The following is a 15,609-nucleotide window of genomic DNA, read 5'->3' on the forward strand; positions in this document are numbered from 1 at the left end:
TGTATAAGAGTATCACAGTTGAAGGACACTGACTTATAGTCTTAGAAACAGGATGGATACTTTCCTTCAGATTATAGGTTCTTAGTTGACCACTCTAATTTCCTTTACTGAAGGCTGAAAATACAAACCAAGAACATTTACCAAAATTCACTCCATAAAGAAAAATTAGCATATCACTAAACTTTAAGAACTGCAATGTAAAGTATTATTAGGAGAGAGAAACACATTTAACAGATTGTAAATACCTCAGCTAGCTGACTAAAATTGCTTATCCATATTATACTTAAAACCTTTTTCCTCATACATATTAAAGAGTCTAAAATTTTTTCTGATTACATGTGAAACCTGACCTGGAAGTTGTGTTTTTATACGTTTTTAATTTTAGCTACACATATCTACCCCCCAAGATAATGCAATAAATTGGTTGATTCTTACCTTCCGAATATATGTGCCAAATAATAAGAATGCTGTCAGTATCAACAGAAATAATGTGATCCCCAAAGGGTTGCAAAAGATGGATTTCTGCCTTATGACCCTTAAAGGTGTGTACTACCTACAATGCCAAAGTTCAAAAGAATTTTATGTTATTATTCATTTACCTTATTCATATTAACCAAAAATATGCTAATCATAAAGATGCTCAAGTTGAGAAAAGAAGTACAACTTTCAATTATCCAAGGTTAAAATAACAAATAGCAAAGAATCAGGCATTTTCACCTCCTCCACCACCTAGTCCAATAATAAGGAAGCTTGGACTAAAAACCCAGAAAATGAGACATCTGAGACTCAACCTTACAATGGACCTTAGGGAGGATACATACACACAAATGGGTCCCTCACCCAATCCAACCAGCACAGCGCCAAGCATCCTAAAAAAAAGTGGCTAGGTTCTAGAAGGCTGACCTCTACAGACTCCATCACAAGCTGGTTCCCAGATGAGATGGGGGAGATAGAGCACTTGCCCCTCATAGCTTTTAGTTTTGACAGAGACCATTATCCTTACAGTAGCTACATCCCTCAGAAACTACAGACCTTCCCCATGGTTTCAGTTCTCACCAAGCTCCAGAAACACTGTTTCTTCTCTTTGCCCTTTTGACCCTAGATTCCTACAGTTAAGATTCTGATGCCTTGCCACCCTTACTTTCTCCCTATATATATGTATCTTCCAGGAAAACTACAAACTGAAGTATTTTGGGGGGGGGGGGGGGAAACAAGGACATTTTTCTGGATTCTCTAAAAATCCAAATAAGTCCCATTAAAGAACTTCACAGGTAAACTGCCTTCTTCTGCCACAGACAGTGATGATGCAGGACTCTGGGAACAATTGTCAGCCCAAGTCAGGCCTTTACAAGTAAAGTGATTCGATTACCTGCTATCTAGGCAGGCCCACTGCCACTTTCCCTTTCATTCTGGACCATGAGCGTCAAGTCATCTCCCAAATCAGTTGTTCCACGACAAACTGAGAAATGAACTGATAGATTAGGACAAAAAAATACCCTTCCTTAGCAGTGTAGAAGAAGTTTTCTCTATACAGAAAACAAGCACTTGGTTCTTAAGAAAAGGAGTCATGGACTGAGTTGTTCACAGTGAAAAAGTCAATTCACATAAAGCAGTGGTATAAATATGAATTAATCTCCCAGGAAAGCATTTTCAAAGGCATTTAAAAAAAATCCTACCCCAACCCAACATACAAAGAAGACAGCTCAGGAGATGGGAGTCAACTGGAGCAAGAAAATTTTGAAGAAGTTGCCCAAACAGTTCTGATATTCATTCATGACAAAGAAAACTGAACTAAAGTACCAGTTTTAACTAATTTTAAGAGAAATCGATGAAATCAACTTCTCCTCCTCCAGCAAACTACATAAAGGTTTACAATTAAAAAAACACCATGGCCAGAGTGTCCCAGTTGAAGAATGGCAACAATAAAGTTCTCTCCACTTTCATGACAATCAACTATTGACTGCAAAAGACAAATTAAAATAGTTCAGTGATACAAACCTCTTTATTACGGGCAAATGCAGAGAAAACATTCCCATAGGCAGCAAAGACTAGCCTCCCATCAGCTGCCATACAGCAGATATCCTGTGGAAGAGAGTTACCTAGGTAAAAGGAAATATAAAATAAGTATGAAACTTTAAGATCTTGGCACAGATAGAAACATGGAACATTTTTCATGGCTATAATTTAAAAATATGTAGATATGTGTGTATATATATATAAATAAAAACTGAGAATCAGTATAAATTTGACTTCAACGTTATTTTATACATCTAATACTATCAAATTAAAATTATGAAATCATCTTGACCTTCCCTAAGAACTAATGTCTGGTATTTACAGACATAAAAACATAATTCTGAAGAAATGGAGAGCTCTTTTTTTTTTAGATTTTATTTATTTTTTTGACACAGAGAGAGAGAGATCAAGTAGGCAGAGACAGGCACAGAGAAGGGGGGGGAAGCAGGCTCCCTGCTGAGCAGAGAGCCTGATGCGGGGCTCGATCCCAGGACCCTGAGATCATGACCTGAGCAGAGGCTTAACCCACTGAGCCACCCAGGCACCCCAAAATGAAGAGCTTTTTGAAGTTATGTGGACAAAATCTTCACTTAATATAAACAACTGGCAGATAGTTACCTACTCCTCATGTAAATGCCTCAACGAATATCAAGTTCACTAACAATTCTAGCAAAATTTTTAAAGTTAATCAGAACCAAGAACCCTATTTAACTCTATCCTTTGGAAAAACCTCAGAAAAAAAACGCATCTGATACTCTACATTCTGACCCTTAAAATGAAAAATATGGTATCTATTCAATCTACAAGGTAAATATGCCTATCATCTCTACGCATTTCTCATATAAGATTCCTTCACTCTTCTCTATCACGGTTACACTGGCATTTTCTTGTTATTCCCTGTTTTGGGGGCAGGAGAGTTAGAAGACAGAGAACTGTTTTAAGTATTTTTCATGCTACATATTCCACTTTAAGATTTCACTTCCCAAATATTATTTTTATAGGTTTATCATTCACTTTGTATTCAACTTACTTATAGTGTCCTTCTTTTGCTTTCTATAATCTCCTAAAAAATTTCTTTTAATTTTATTTATTTATTTGACAGAGATTACAAGTAGGCGGAGAGGCAGGCAGAGAGAGGAGAAGGGAAGCAGGCTCCGCGCTGAGCAGAGAGCCAGATGCAGGGCTTGATCCCAGAACCCTAGGATCACCACCTGAGCCAGAGGCAGAGGCTTTAACCCACTGAGCCACCCAGGTACCTCCTAAAATTTTTTTTATGAGACTAATAAAGTCCTCTGTTTCTGTTACAATGATCATATTTATGGTAAAACTAGACTCTCTCAACCCTGGCAAGTCCTTTATTCTGTTAAACAGTTTCCATTAGTAAAAAATATCAAAATGGAGGAAAGGGAAAACTCTTCTCTACAGTAGAAAGAATGATGGAATCAAAAAATCACTATTTGGTAGTCATCACACTAATAACTGGTTCAGGCAAGAATCATCACTAAATGATAAAAACAGTGGGTAAAACTCTGAAAAGTAATAGTATATCGAAATAGTCTCACTGGATCTTACTACAAGATACTTATTAATTATAACAGGTAAAACTTTAAAATGGAGCCTCCTGACAAATGTCAACTTAATAAAATCATCAAAGCTCACAGCCAGAACTAACGAACAGCATGTGCCTGCTAATATGATTCACTGAGAAATCGGCATTATTTCTTTGTTATTCTTGCCATAGGGCATAACCTGAATCTAATCATGAGGAAACATTAGAAAAAGTCCAACTGAAGGACATTCTAAAAAAGAACTAGACTATACTCTTCAAAAGTGTCAATGCTGTGAAACACAAATTGAAAAAGACTCAAGACACACCAACAAAATGCAGCATATGATCCTATCCTGGACTCTTTTTTTTTTTACTGTTTAAGTTAATCAGAACTACACATTGGATTCCTTATATATTCTGTAAGTCTTCAATTAATGTTAAAATTTTTAAGATTTTTAGAAGATACCCAAATGCATAAATTCACAATAAAGTTTACACTTACTTACTGCAACCAGACTAAGTTTCTGAACCTGTTTAAAAAAAAAAAAAAAAGATTAGCTTGTAATTGCTTTTGTTAATGAACATTTAACACTTAAAAATTAGAATATAATCTCACACATAAGTTTGCTATGCTATCTTTACTTAAAAAGACACTTACTGATCCTAATTTTTCATTATTAGGAAAGCTTATATTTTCAACTATTTCATCAGGAGTAGTGATGGAAGGGAGAGACAAATGTTTTCTGTAATGGGTCATACAGTAAATATTTTCGGGCTCTGTAGGCTGTGTGGTCTTTGCTGAACTGCTAAGAAAACATGGAAACATATAATTAACAAATGTGTATGACTGCATTCCAATAAATTTGATTTATGGATACAGAAATTTGATTTTCATGTAATTTTCATATGCCATGACATATTATCATTCTTGTGATTTTTTTTTTCCCCAATCATTTAAAAATGTCACAGCCACCCAACTCTGAAGCACAGAGCTGAGAGGGGTATAATTGGAAATTCAAATTGCAGAGATGCAAGAATCCCAAGACTGAAAAGGCCTTTGGAGATCAAATTAAATATCCTATTTCTTAAGTCGAAGTAGACACAGGTTTCCATTCCATGCCAAAATTCAATTATATTGAATCCTACTATTGTGCAAAATTTCCTTGGAGGTTGTTATATTAGAATAAACACAAATATATCTGTAGAATAAACTAATAAAAATGCTTTGAGTACACAAAAACAAATGGTGGGCAGGATTGGCTTGCAGGGTGTAGTTAGTTGACCCCAATCTATGGTTATTGATCCAGCGGTATAACTGTGACAAAGTTACCCCACTTACCCACTGCCTCAAATTCCTCATCTACAAAATAAGAACTAAAATTGGTACCTGCTTTATGGGATTATTATGAGTATTCAATGGGCAAAATTTGTATATAACAGAATGGAGCCAGTCATAATTACTGCTCAATAAATGTTAACTGCCGTCACCACCACCATGTCCACCTTGGGCATGATCCTCTCTTTCCTCTTCCACTAATTCAACCAGCTACAACTACCTATCCTTGCTAATAACCCATTGGCTTTCCACAATTTTTCAAAGAATACAACTTTATAGTTCGGTTTCCTGAAAAAGTAATTAATACTGGCTATTATTATTCTCATCATCAAGAAAACGTCCCTGCTTTCCCAGAGCATACATTCATTTGGAGATAAAGGAGAAAAGTAAACAGCAACTAAAGACCATTACAATGATGAGAAATTGAAGGGGAAAAACCATCAACTAGCAGTAACACCTGGGCAAATAACTTAAACTTCAGAAATTGTTTTCTAGTTTACGTAAGGATGCTCCCAAAAAACCATACCTATCTCGTAGGGAATGGAATTGCTGCAAGGCTTAGACGAAGAGGGGCGGTGCCAAACCCTCAAGGTTGGTAGATACAGATGCTCAGGGGAAGTTTTAAGGAAATTCGTTTGCTACCAAATGGGGGCAGTCCCCCGAATCATAATTAATCGCATCTCTCTAGTTCTTCCAATGCATTTTAATCTAATTTTCTAATCCAGGGTGGGTCAGAAATCGCACCATAAACTGTCTTCCAAGTTTTTCTTGTTAAGAACTCAGGGGGCTAGGACTTGTCTTAATCACATTTACATCTTCAAGGGAACTTCAACAGATATTTAGTGAATATGCTGCCACAGAACTGAAATGCTTTCAGCTCCTTGCCCCTAGCGAGCGTGCCTCCGAAAGTCGCCCCACGCGTACTGCAAGGGATAAAGTAAGCAGCACGTGGATGTGAAGCGGCGGGGAAACAGGACAGGTGGGGGGGGGGGGGGTTAAGGAAGAGACCGGGAGAAAAGGGAAGCCCTGGATCGGCTGGGGGTGGAGGGCGGGATTGCCCCCAGGAAAGGGCTGGGGGCTCGGAAGGGGATTCCTGGGAAGCGGGTGAAGGAAGAAGTCACTCACGTCATAGGTGTGGAAGCTTTTGCCCACGCAGGTCGTCACGTAGAATCGGCGCTTCAGCGCACTGAATCGCACCACGTGTGGAATGTCAGTGCTAAAAAGCCCCAAAGCCCGGAACCCGGCGAACAGCGCACTGCCGGTGCGACCTTCCGAGCCCCGCTCCATCGCTACTGAGGACCGGGTTCACTCTACACTCCAGTCCCGATGGAAAGCGCTGACCAGGACCTTCACGGCTTCTCGTGGCACAGTACTTTGCCGGCGCTACATACTTACAAGCGCGCTTCCGGTACCCGCTGCCGAGAGCGTGAGCGGAGACTGCTTTAGTGCAATTGAAAAAGAACTCCCTCCGGAGCTCTCAAGGAAGGCGCGACTTCGGTTCCGCGGGCCGCAGTCTCCAAGCGCTCTTGATAAACTCCCCAGCTCTACTGAGGCTGGAAGAAACTGGAATCAGTTTTCAGCGAGACCCTGCGGGAGGCTAGGAACACGGGAAGCCTTATACCCGGAACGGTGAGGGGAGACTAAATGTAGTATTAACACAGATGGAGTCAAGTTAAACGCGTGATTATAAAAATGTATAAAACCATGAGACCATAGAGAAAATTTGAACACTGGATATTTGATATTTAAAATTATTGTTAATTTTTATAGGTCATAGTAGTATTGTGATTATGCTTTTAAAGACTCAATCTTTTATATATCTGTAAAAGTGAAGTGTAGCGCTGTATCTGGGGAATTGCTTTTTAAAATAATTGGGGATGGGAGCGCCTGGGTGTCCCAGTAGCTAAAGCCCAGGGCTCTTGGTTTTGGCTCAGGTCATGATCTCAGGGCACTGGGATCCAGCCACTGCCTTAGGCTGCATTTCGCGGGGCGGGGGGGGGGGGGGGTGTCTGCTTAACCCTCTCCCTTGGTCCCTCACCCTGCTCATGCACGGTCTCTCTCTCTCATTAAATACATAAATAAAATCTTTTTAATAAAGAAATAAATAAATAATTGGGGATGAGGCGCAGCGTTTAGATGAAACAGGATTGGTAATTGTTTAATCTGGGGGAATGCATATTTGAGAGTTCATAATATTATCCTTATGCTTCTGTATAAAATTGAAATTTTCCATAATAAAAAGGCTTTTTCTTTGCTTTTTACTGAGTTTTAGAGTGAAAAATTGTAATACTAATTTTTTTTTACTTTGAGGGCTGCAAATGTGTACAAGTGATTTTAATTACTAGACAGACTTTTTTTTTAAGAATTTATTTATTTACTTGACAGAGAGAAATCACAAGAGAGGCAGGCAGAGAGAGAGGAAGGGAAGCAGGCTCTCTGCTCAGCGGAGATGTGGGACTCGATCCCAAGACCCTGAGATCATGACCTGAGCTGAAGGCAGCGGCTTAACCCACTGAGCCACCCAGGCGCCCCACTAGACAGACATTTTTAAGAGTTTTATAAGTTGTGTGTAATGCAGATGTTGCTTTTACAATCCGAAACTAAGACTTCTGCATAAATTGACAGTTTGGTAGGAAAATTGAAGTTTCTTCAACTAGGACTTCACAGTTCACAAAACCTTTGACACCCATGATTTTACTATTTTAATAACTTAATAATATATTAAATTTTAATTTAATATAAATTAACTATAATTTAATCAATTATAAATATAATTTAATCCTCAAATCAAGGCTGTGAGGTGTTGAGGGCAAAAATTATTATTACTGTTTTACAAATGAGGAAACTGGTTCATTCCGGGTTAAGTGGTTTGTACAAAGTTCTGAGATTACTTAGTGCCCAAATCCAGACTAGCACAAAGGCTAAAGAAGTATGAGAAGGGGAGATCACTGAAGCTGGAGGAGAGGAGAAATATGCATCTAGCAATCACACTTTTTTTTTTTAAGATTTTTATTTATTTATTTGACAGACAGAGATCACAAGTAGTCAGAGAGGCAGGCAGAGAGAGAGGAGGAAGCAGGCTCCCCGCGGAGCAGAAAGCCTGATGCGGGGCTCGATCCCAGGACCCTGAGATCATGACCTGAGCCGAAGGCAGTGGCTTAATCCACTGAGCCACCCAGGCGCCCCGCAATCACACTTTCAAGACCAAACCTCGGGCCACAGGACACGTACGGATTCACATTAGATAAGGAACCTGAGAGTACCAGAGATTACCTGTTACATAACTTGTTGAGGGTCACTTAATTAATGGTAGTGCAGCAATTTGAATTTAGGCCTGTCTGATAATCAGATTTACGTTCTTTAACCTACATCTGGACAGTGAAGCAAAAGTTTTAAAAATTAGAACCATAATGGAAAATCCAGTAGTGTATTAGCAGTAGATGTACATGCTAGCTATTGTGCTGTGATCTTTTAAAGGGGAGATGTTTTGGGCTGATCATGAGTTTTCCAGTTTAACAGTTGGCCAAAGTTCCATTCTTTCCACCATTTGCCTCCCTGAATTGCTTGCTATTCAGCTGCCAGCAAAGTGTGTGAATGTATGATGGGAAAAAAAGAACTAGCTCTTGGTCTTTTTGCCACCAAGGATACTAGTCACAAGTTAGAATAAAAGAAAATGTGGATATAGTAGATCATTGATGAATGATCATTTTCAATTTAATTCAACACACTAGGGATTCACAATATTCAGGTTAATTAAATATACATCTGTGCCATGTTGTCATTTCTAACTTTTTTTTTTAAAGATTTTATTTATTTGACAGAGAGAGATCACAAGTAGGCAGAGAGGCAGGCAGAGAGAGAGGGGGAAGCAGGCTCCCCGCTGAGCAGAGAGCCCAATGCGGGGCTCGATCCCAGGACCCTGAGATCATGACCTGAGCCGAAGGCAGCGGCTTAATCCACTGAGCCACCCAAGCACCCCTCATTTCTAACTTTTTAAAAAGGGTTAAATATGACTGTTTCTGAGTAGTTTATATAATAAAGACCATTTCTTTTTTGTTGGCGACTTCACGTATTGTGAACACCAACCTCCAGGAGGGCCCTCAGTGATTCTTACCTCCTGTAGTCAATGCCCTTGTGTAGTTCCCTCTCAAGATCCTACTCATTGCAGTCTAGTACGACCAGTTTCCTTCCCTAAGGTTCTCCTAGTGAGAACTTGTTTTTTTGTTTTGTTTTGGTTTGTTTTTTAGTGTACTCTGACTCATCTTCAGAGACACATATAAGGATTTCCCAAGTACTATCTTGCATTTTATTTAGGTTGGCTTGGGGTGAGCCTACAAAATTCTGTAACTCAATAGACTCACTTGCTGTACCTACCTCTAATCCCAGTAATTTTTTGGAGCGGTCCCATCATTTATCTTAAGAATTGCAGGTGTTGCACAACTCAGGTCCCGCCTTCTTGGTAAGGCTTGGTAAGGCTTGAAACTAGCTCTCCACAACCACAAATTCTCTATAAAGAATCTTCTAATTACCACTATCTTTCTCTGGTTGTGATCCAGTTATAATCGCCGGATCAGTCTGGCCCTCTCTTACGCAAGTCCTAAATGAATGCCTTGCAAGGTTTCTTTAGACAAGGGGAGAGAATGGTTCTCAGCTTTGAGACTTTGGAAGTTTCATTCTATAGCTGATTGAGTTTCCAAAAATGATTGCAACAATATCACCCATCCTCATACTCTTAATAAAATATGATCATGACACTACTACCACCCAGTTTTGGAATCTTTATCTCCTCCCCTTTGAACCTGGGTGAATCTTTCTGACTGCTTCAAATAAGAAAGTATGGTGAGCATGTTGGCTTTAAACATTAGATCATAAAAATCCCTTGCATTCCCACCTTGTTCTCTTGCAATGCCCACTTTTAGAGTCAGCCTCCATGTAGAGAGAAAGCCCAAATTAGCTTATGTGGAGAAACCATGTGGAGGAGCCATATATAGGTATTATAACCTGTCATCCAGCTGTGGTCTCAGCTCACAACCAGCATTAACCACTAGGCATGACAATATAGATAGCTCTAGAATATTTCAGCCCATAGTTATTGAGTCAGTCTCAGATTTCAGTTCTCTCAATTGACACATCATCTCTGCTCTTTCTAAATTTCTGAACCACGGAATCTATAACACAGTAAAGTATTTGTTTTGGAGGGTCTTATTATGCAGCAACAGTAACGAACACATTAAATATCTTGTTACAATATTTATGCCTTTGCTTAAGGTCTTTTCTCTGCACAGTGTCCTCATACTGTCCTTATACTCCATCTGGATAATATTTTCCCTTTTATTTCAAACCCAGTTCAAGTTCTACCTCCTCTACAAAGTCTTCTCTGACTTTTTCAGCCTACAAGGAGCTCTCCTTTCTCTGAACTTCTGAATATCACTTCACTTAGTGCTTGTTTTCTGTGACAGACATATACTCTGTTTTCATTCTTAACTGACAGAATCTCAGTTATGTTCACAAAACAGATGGTGTCATAGTTCAGTAGAGGCTAACCTCCTCCCCAGCTCCAGTGAGTGAACATTAGTTAGTCTAAGTTAATTGTGGTAATTAACATTTTTCTTGCCACCGATTGGTTTAGGTAAAGGCTAGAGATCTAATTCTGACCACTGGAATTTTTTTTTTAATTTTTATTTATTTATTTTTTCAGTGTAACAGTATTCATCGTTTTTGCACAACACCCAGTGCTCCATGCAATACGTGCCCTCCCTATTACCCACCACCTGGTTCCCCCAACCTCCACCCCCCGCCCCTTCAAAACCCTCAGGTTGTTTTTCAGAGTTCATAGTCTCTTATGGTTCACCTGGCCAATGGAATTTTAAAGGCTCTCTTTTGAGAGGCTTCTGGGGAAAGGTCTAGGTTACTTTGTTTTGTTTGTTTTATTTTAACAGCTGACTGAAGGTATTCCAAATGTAACGTGGAGAAACAAAATATCAAGTTAAGAATAAGAAAAGAAAGCTTTTTCCAGAATTCCTGCAGCATACTTATTTCGAGTCCTATTACCAAGGCTACACTGTTAAGTTCATGATTTAGTTACGACAGAAACTGGGAAAACAACTTTTCTGCATTTTCAACATCTCTAGAGAAAGATGATCTCTGCCACCAGATACAATAATAGTCTTAAAGCATTAGTACAATTTTTTTCTTTGTATTCTGGGATAGACCCAACTAGAGAGCCTAAAAAAATATCCAATTAGACATGCCATTCATAATAGGTAAAAATGGAAGTAGGACTCCTTATTTCTTTTTATAGAATAAGATCATAGGAGAAGAATTCTTTAGTCTTATCTTTTTATACTATCTCATCTCAGGAAATTAAACTCTTAATAGTTTTGAACTAAAATGTCAAACCATAATACTTTAATAACACTATTAATTAAAAATACTGCTAAAGTTTCAATATCTTGTTCTATGAAAAAAATGTAACACACTTTTTGATGTTCCTTCTTGGTATCTCCCCTCCTACCTTCCACCCTCACTATTTTTTGAAAATGGCACCAATGAGAATTACATGTTATAGAACTGACAATAATTTCCAAAGTTTTCAGTCTTACAAGAGCTTTCCAACCAAAAACTACTCCAAAGCCAGATTCATAGTAATAGAAGAAAAAAGAAGTTTATGAAATTCGTGATTATTTACCCAAGTTCAAATATTTCATAGGAAAACTAGATTATTCTTATAAGAATTTATAATATGATGTTTTATCAAATCAGATTCTTTATGACAAAGAATGATTTCTTCTTCTCTATGGCTGCAGGGGTGAGAGAGCTCCTTCATCTTTGTCTAAGTTTTCTTTGATAACATAAAAAAACATACTGTATTATTTTATTTTAAGGCTAGATTCTGAGGTTTCATTAGTTAGCATTAGCAACACAGAGATGACCTATAGAGCTCAATGTAACTTGCAGAAATAGAGTAAGGGTTGAATATGATTTCTCTTTTTCTAGTAAAAAATGTTATATATATTTTAAAGATTTTATTTTATTTATGTATTTATTTGAGAGAGAGAAGAGAGCAGAGTGGGGAGAGGGACAGAGGGAGAGAGAGAATTTTAAGCAGACTCTGCCCTGAGCTTGGAGCCTGACGCAAGGCTTGCTCTCACAACCCTGAGATCATGACCTGAGCCAAAATCAAAAGCTGGATACCTAACTGACCAAGCTGGCCATGCGTCCCTAAAAGAATGTTAAAATTAGTTCTACTTATGGAAAACTGAAAACTGCTTTTGCAGTAGGCATTCTTTTTCATACCAACCAGTTAAGAACAGTATACTACTTTATTTTGCCAATGTGTTGTTGAGTTCTGACTCACGGTACCAGCAAGCATCATTACCTACGAAAGCAAAATTATTCATAACTCCAAATTTCACTTGCAATGTTACTTTTCATTCCCTTGCACTAATAATAATTTAATGTGGGTCTGCTTTGTATAGATGTGTGTTGCACCAGCATAACAGTGTGGCTCAAGTGTGTGCTAATGGTGTTGATATGGTAGTGATTTTTTTAAAAAAGATTTTATTTATTTATTTGACAGAGAGAAATCACAACTAGGCAGAGAGTCAGGCAGAGAAGGAGGATGAAGCAGGCTCCCTGCCAAGCAGAGAGCCCGATGCGGAGCTCGATCCCAGGACCCTGGGATCATGACCTGAGCCAAAGGCAGAGGCTTTAACCCACTGAGCCACCCAGGCGCCCCAATACGGTAATGATTCTTTACAAGGGAACCCAGGGAGAACTCTATGGACTGCCTTTGCCTTGTTCCAAGCTATAGAAGAGATTTTTTTTTTAAGATTTATTTATTTATTTATTTGACAGACAGGGATCACAAGTAGTCAGAGAGGCAGGCAGAGAGAGAGGGGGAAGTAGGCTCTCCACCAAGCAGAGAGCCCGATATGGGGAGAGATCCCAGGACCCTGAGATCATGACCTGAGCCAAAGGCAGAGGCTTAACCCACTGAGCCACCCAGGCACCCCTATAGAGGAGATCTTTAGAAACATAGATGTAGCTATAAGAAGATGGACATCTGAATCAAAGGAGAAAGGCAGTGTAATGCAATAGAATACTCAACTAGGTGTTGTCTTTTCTACCATTTGACCCACATCACTTAAGTTCTCAAGGCCTGAGTTTCCTCTTTAACTGGTGCTCATGCTTTGGCTTCTTACAGAAGACAACAGTGAGTATTCTTGGAGCAGTTTTTCATTATTGTTATAACAGATAACCTGAGTGGACTTGATCAGGCATAGAGCAGAGAGGTCAGTGTGTTTGATTGCCCTGGGTGAAAGCTGCAGTGGGACATTCAAACTCCAAAAAGAGGAGCCCTTATAGACTCCGGTGAGTACAACTATGACTTGAGTAACTTGGATGGGTATAGGTGCCCCTTGGGTGAATAAAGATAAAATTTAAATGTTATCAGGAGACCTGAATTGAAATAGTACTCTCTGAGGTCTGCTGTCAAAAACAGAGTGAGGGCTCTAATGAGGAACTAATCATAATGGGAAGGGGAATCTAGGGAGATGATTAGAACTTAGAAGTACCTTGAAATGCTGGAGATGGCTGATAGTGTAGCTCCATGTCTCTGGAACCTGTTACCCTCCCAAGATGGAGGTTTGGGGAATAGACTTTGAGCATGTAAAAATGAACTAAAACAGTGGTGATCTAAGAACCAAGGACCAAAGTTCAACATACAAAATAACCACTAATCCTTATTGTTCTGTTTCTATATGGTTTTTATTTATAAAAAAAATCTTGACATCCTAATAAGGTTTGGATCAAGTGACATATAAAAAGTAAAAATGCACGTGACCACATTTGTACCTGACAATGGTGACGAGGTCTTAACCAATTATATCTAATGAACAGTGGCCAAGGAGATAATCTCTTAAGTTTCTCCAAGTTCTAAGTTTCTCCAAGTTCTAAAACGTTACATTTTATTTTAAAGATGGGAATAACATGTCACCTAACTTGAACATCTGACTAGTACATTCTTGAACAAGAAAATCTTGATTTATAGTATTTGGCACAGAAGAGTCTTGAACACTTGGGATGTTTGGGTAATTAAAGAGCAGATGCTTACAGAATGATAGCTTGTTATCTGGTTCTTGACATGTTGTACTTACTTGAACTTTCATTTTTTACCCCAGATTTCTCAATAGCAGTGCACATTTCTGGCCATGTTTGGAGTGTGCCTTGACAGTGATCAAAATGCTAATTACCTGCAAGTATTTATTCAAATTCAAAAAGAAAGAGAGCTCCTTACTATACTATTAGCTTATCTAATACATTTATTTTATTTTATTTTAATATTTTAGTGGGTAAGTTCGATGAAAATGGAGATTTTTTTTCTTTTTTTTTCTTTTTGTTCATTGATACATAACAAGTGCCCAGAACAGTGCCTGGAACAAAGAGGTACTTAAAAAACATTTGCTTTGGGGCGCCTGGGTGGCTCAGCAGGTTAAAGCCTCTGCCTTTGGCTTAGGTCATGATCCCAGGGTCCTGGGATTGAGCCCCGCATCGGGCTCTCTGCTTAGCGGGGAGCCTGCTTCCTCCTCTCTCTCTCTCTCTCTGCCTGCCTCTCTGCCTACTTGTAATCTATATCTGTCAAATAAATAAATCTTAAAAAACAAAAACAAAAAAAAAAAAAAACCATTTGCTTCACACAAAAAAACCTGTATATAAATTGCTAAAAGTGTGAAATATTTCTTCTTTTCTATATGGGTCATATTCCCTCCCAGAGTAATGAGCTGTGTGTATTATCATAGGATTCCCAATGTTTATGCTACCTCCCTATAGCAAGATTTTTTTTAAAGATTTTATTTATTTATTTGACAGACAGAGATGACAAGTAGGCAGAGAGGCAAGCAGAGAGAGAGGAGGAAGCAGCCTCACTGCTGAGCAGAGAGCCGCATGTGGGGCTCGATCCCAGGACCCTGGGATCATGACCTGAACTGAAGGCAGAGGCTTTAACCCACTGAGCCACCCAGGCGCCCCATCCTATAGCAAGATTTATATTGCTGCCGGTTGCCCGGGCTTATAACAAATCCTTTGTAGACAAGGGTAGTGAACATTTGACTTGCTGTGGTCATTGCACATGAGCATATATGATGTACACTATGTCCCAGCAGAAGCTTGAAGAGTTATTGCATGTTTCTGCCAAGTCACTTGCTCTTCTCCTCTGCCACAAGAGGAAGACATATCCCAGCTAGGGCTGCTTTGTCAACCTGGATCCTGGAATGAGAAGGTATGTGGACAAACCTGGAGCTGATTTGCCATTGCCAGCTGTAACGTGATTGACAACTAACTCCTGGTATCACAAACCAATGGGAACTAATGTTTATTATCTTACCAAAACCTGGTGAGAACCTATAGAATTCTGGAGAAATGTGAAAGTTAGCATATAAAAATGATTTAAAGAAAAAGTGTAGGGTGCCTGGGTGGCTCAGTGGGTTAAGCTTCTGCCTTCAGCTCAGGTCATGATCTCAGGGACTTGGGATTGAGTCCCACGTTGGGCTCTCTGCTCAGCAGAGAGCCCGCCTCCCTCTCTCTCTGCCTGCCTCTCTGCCTACTTGTGATTTCTCTCTCTGTCAAATAAATAAATAAAATCTTTTTTTTTAAAGTGTAGTATGTTTTTCTTTATAAAAGTATTAAGGCTGCGTTACAGGAAGTAAGA

At 39.0% G+C, this 15,609-nt stretch overlaps 1 protein-coding gene across 1 annotated transcript in view; it reads right to left on the bottom strand.

The window, feature by feature from the left end:
* The window catches only part of WDR36 (WD repeat domain 36), a 42,848-nt gene extending 36,545 nt beyond the window's left edge, over positions 1-6,303 (bottom strand). Inside the window, exons 1-4 of the mRNA XM_046000882.1 lie at positions 6,027-6,303; positions 4,068-4,095; positions 1,999-2,099; positions 436-553 (exon numbers count right to left, since the gene is read on the bottom strand). Of these exons, the coding sequence (XP_045856838.1) occupies positions 436-553; positions 1,999-2,099; positions 4,068-4,095; positions 6,027-6,188 (409 nt within the window). The 5' untranslated portion in view covers positions 6,189-6,303. The remainder of the gene's footprint in view (positions 1-435; positions 554-1,998; positions 2,100-4,067; positions 4,096-6,026) is intronic.
* Positions 6,304-15,609: the final 9,306 nt, after the last annotated feature.

This window comes from Meles meles, chromosome 3, assembly GCF_922984935.1.
Source record: "Meles meles chromosome 3, mMelMel3.1 paternal haplotype, whole genome shotgun sequence".
NCBI classification, from domain to species: domain Eukaryota; kingdom Metazoa; phylum Chordata; class Mammalia; order Carnivora; family Mustelidae; genus Meles; species Meles meles.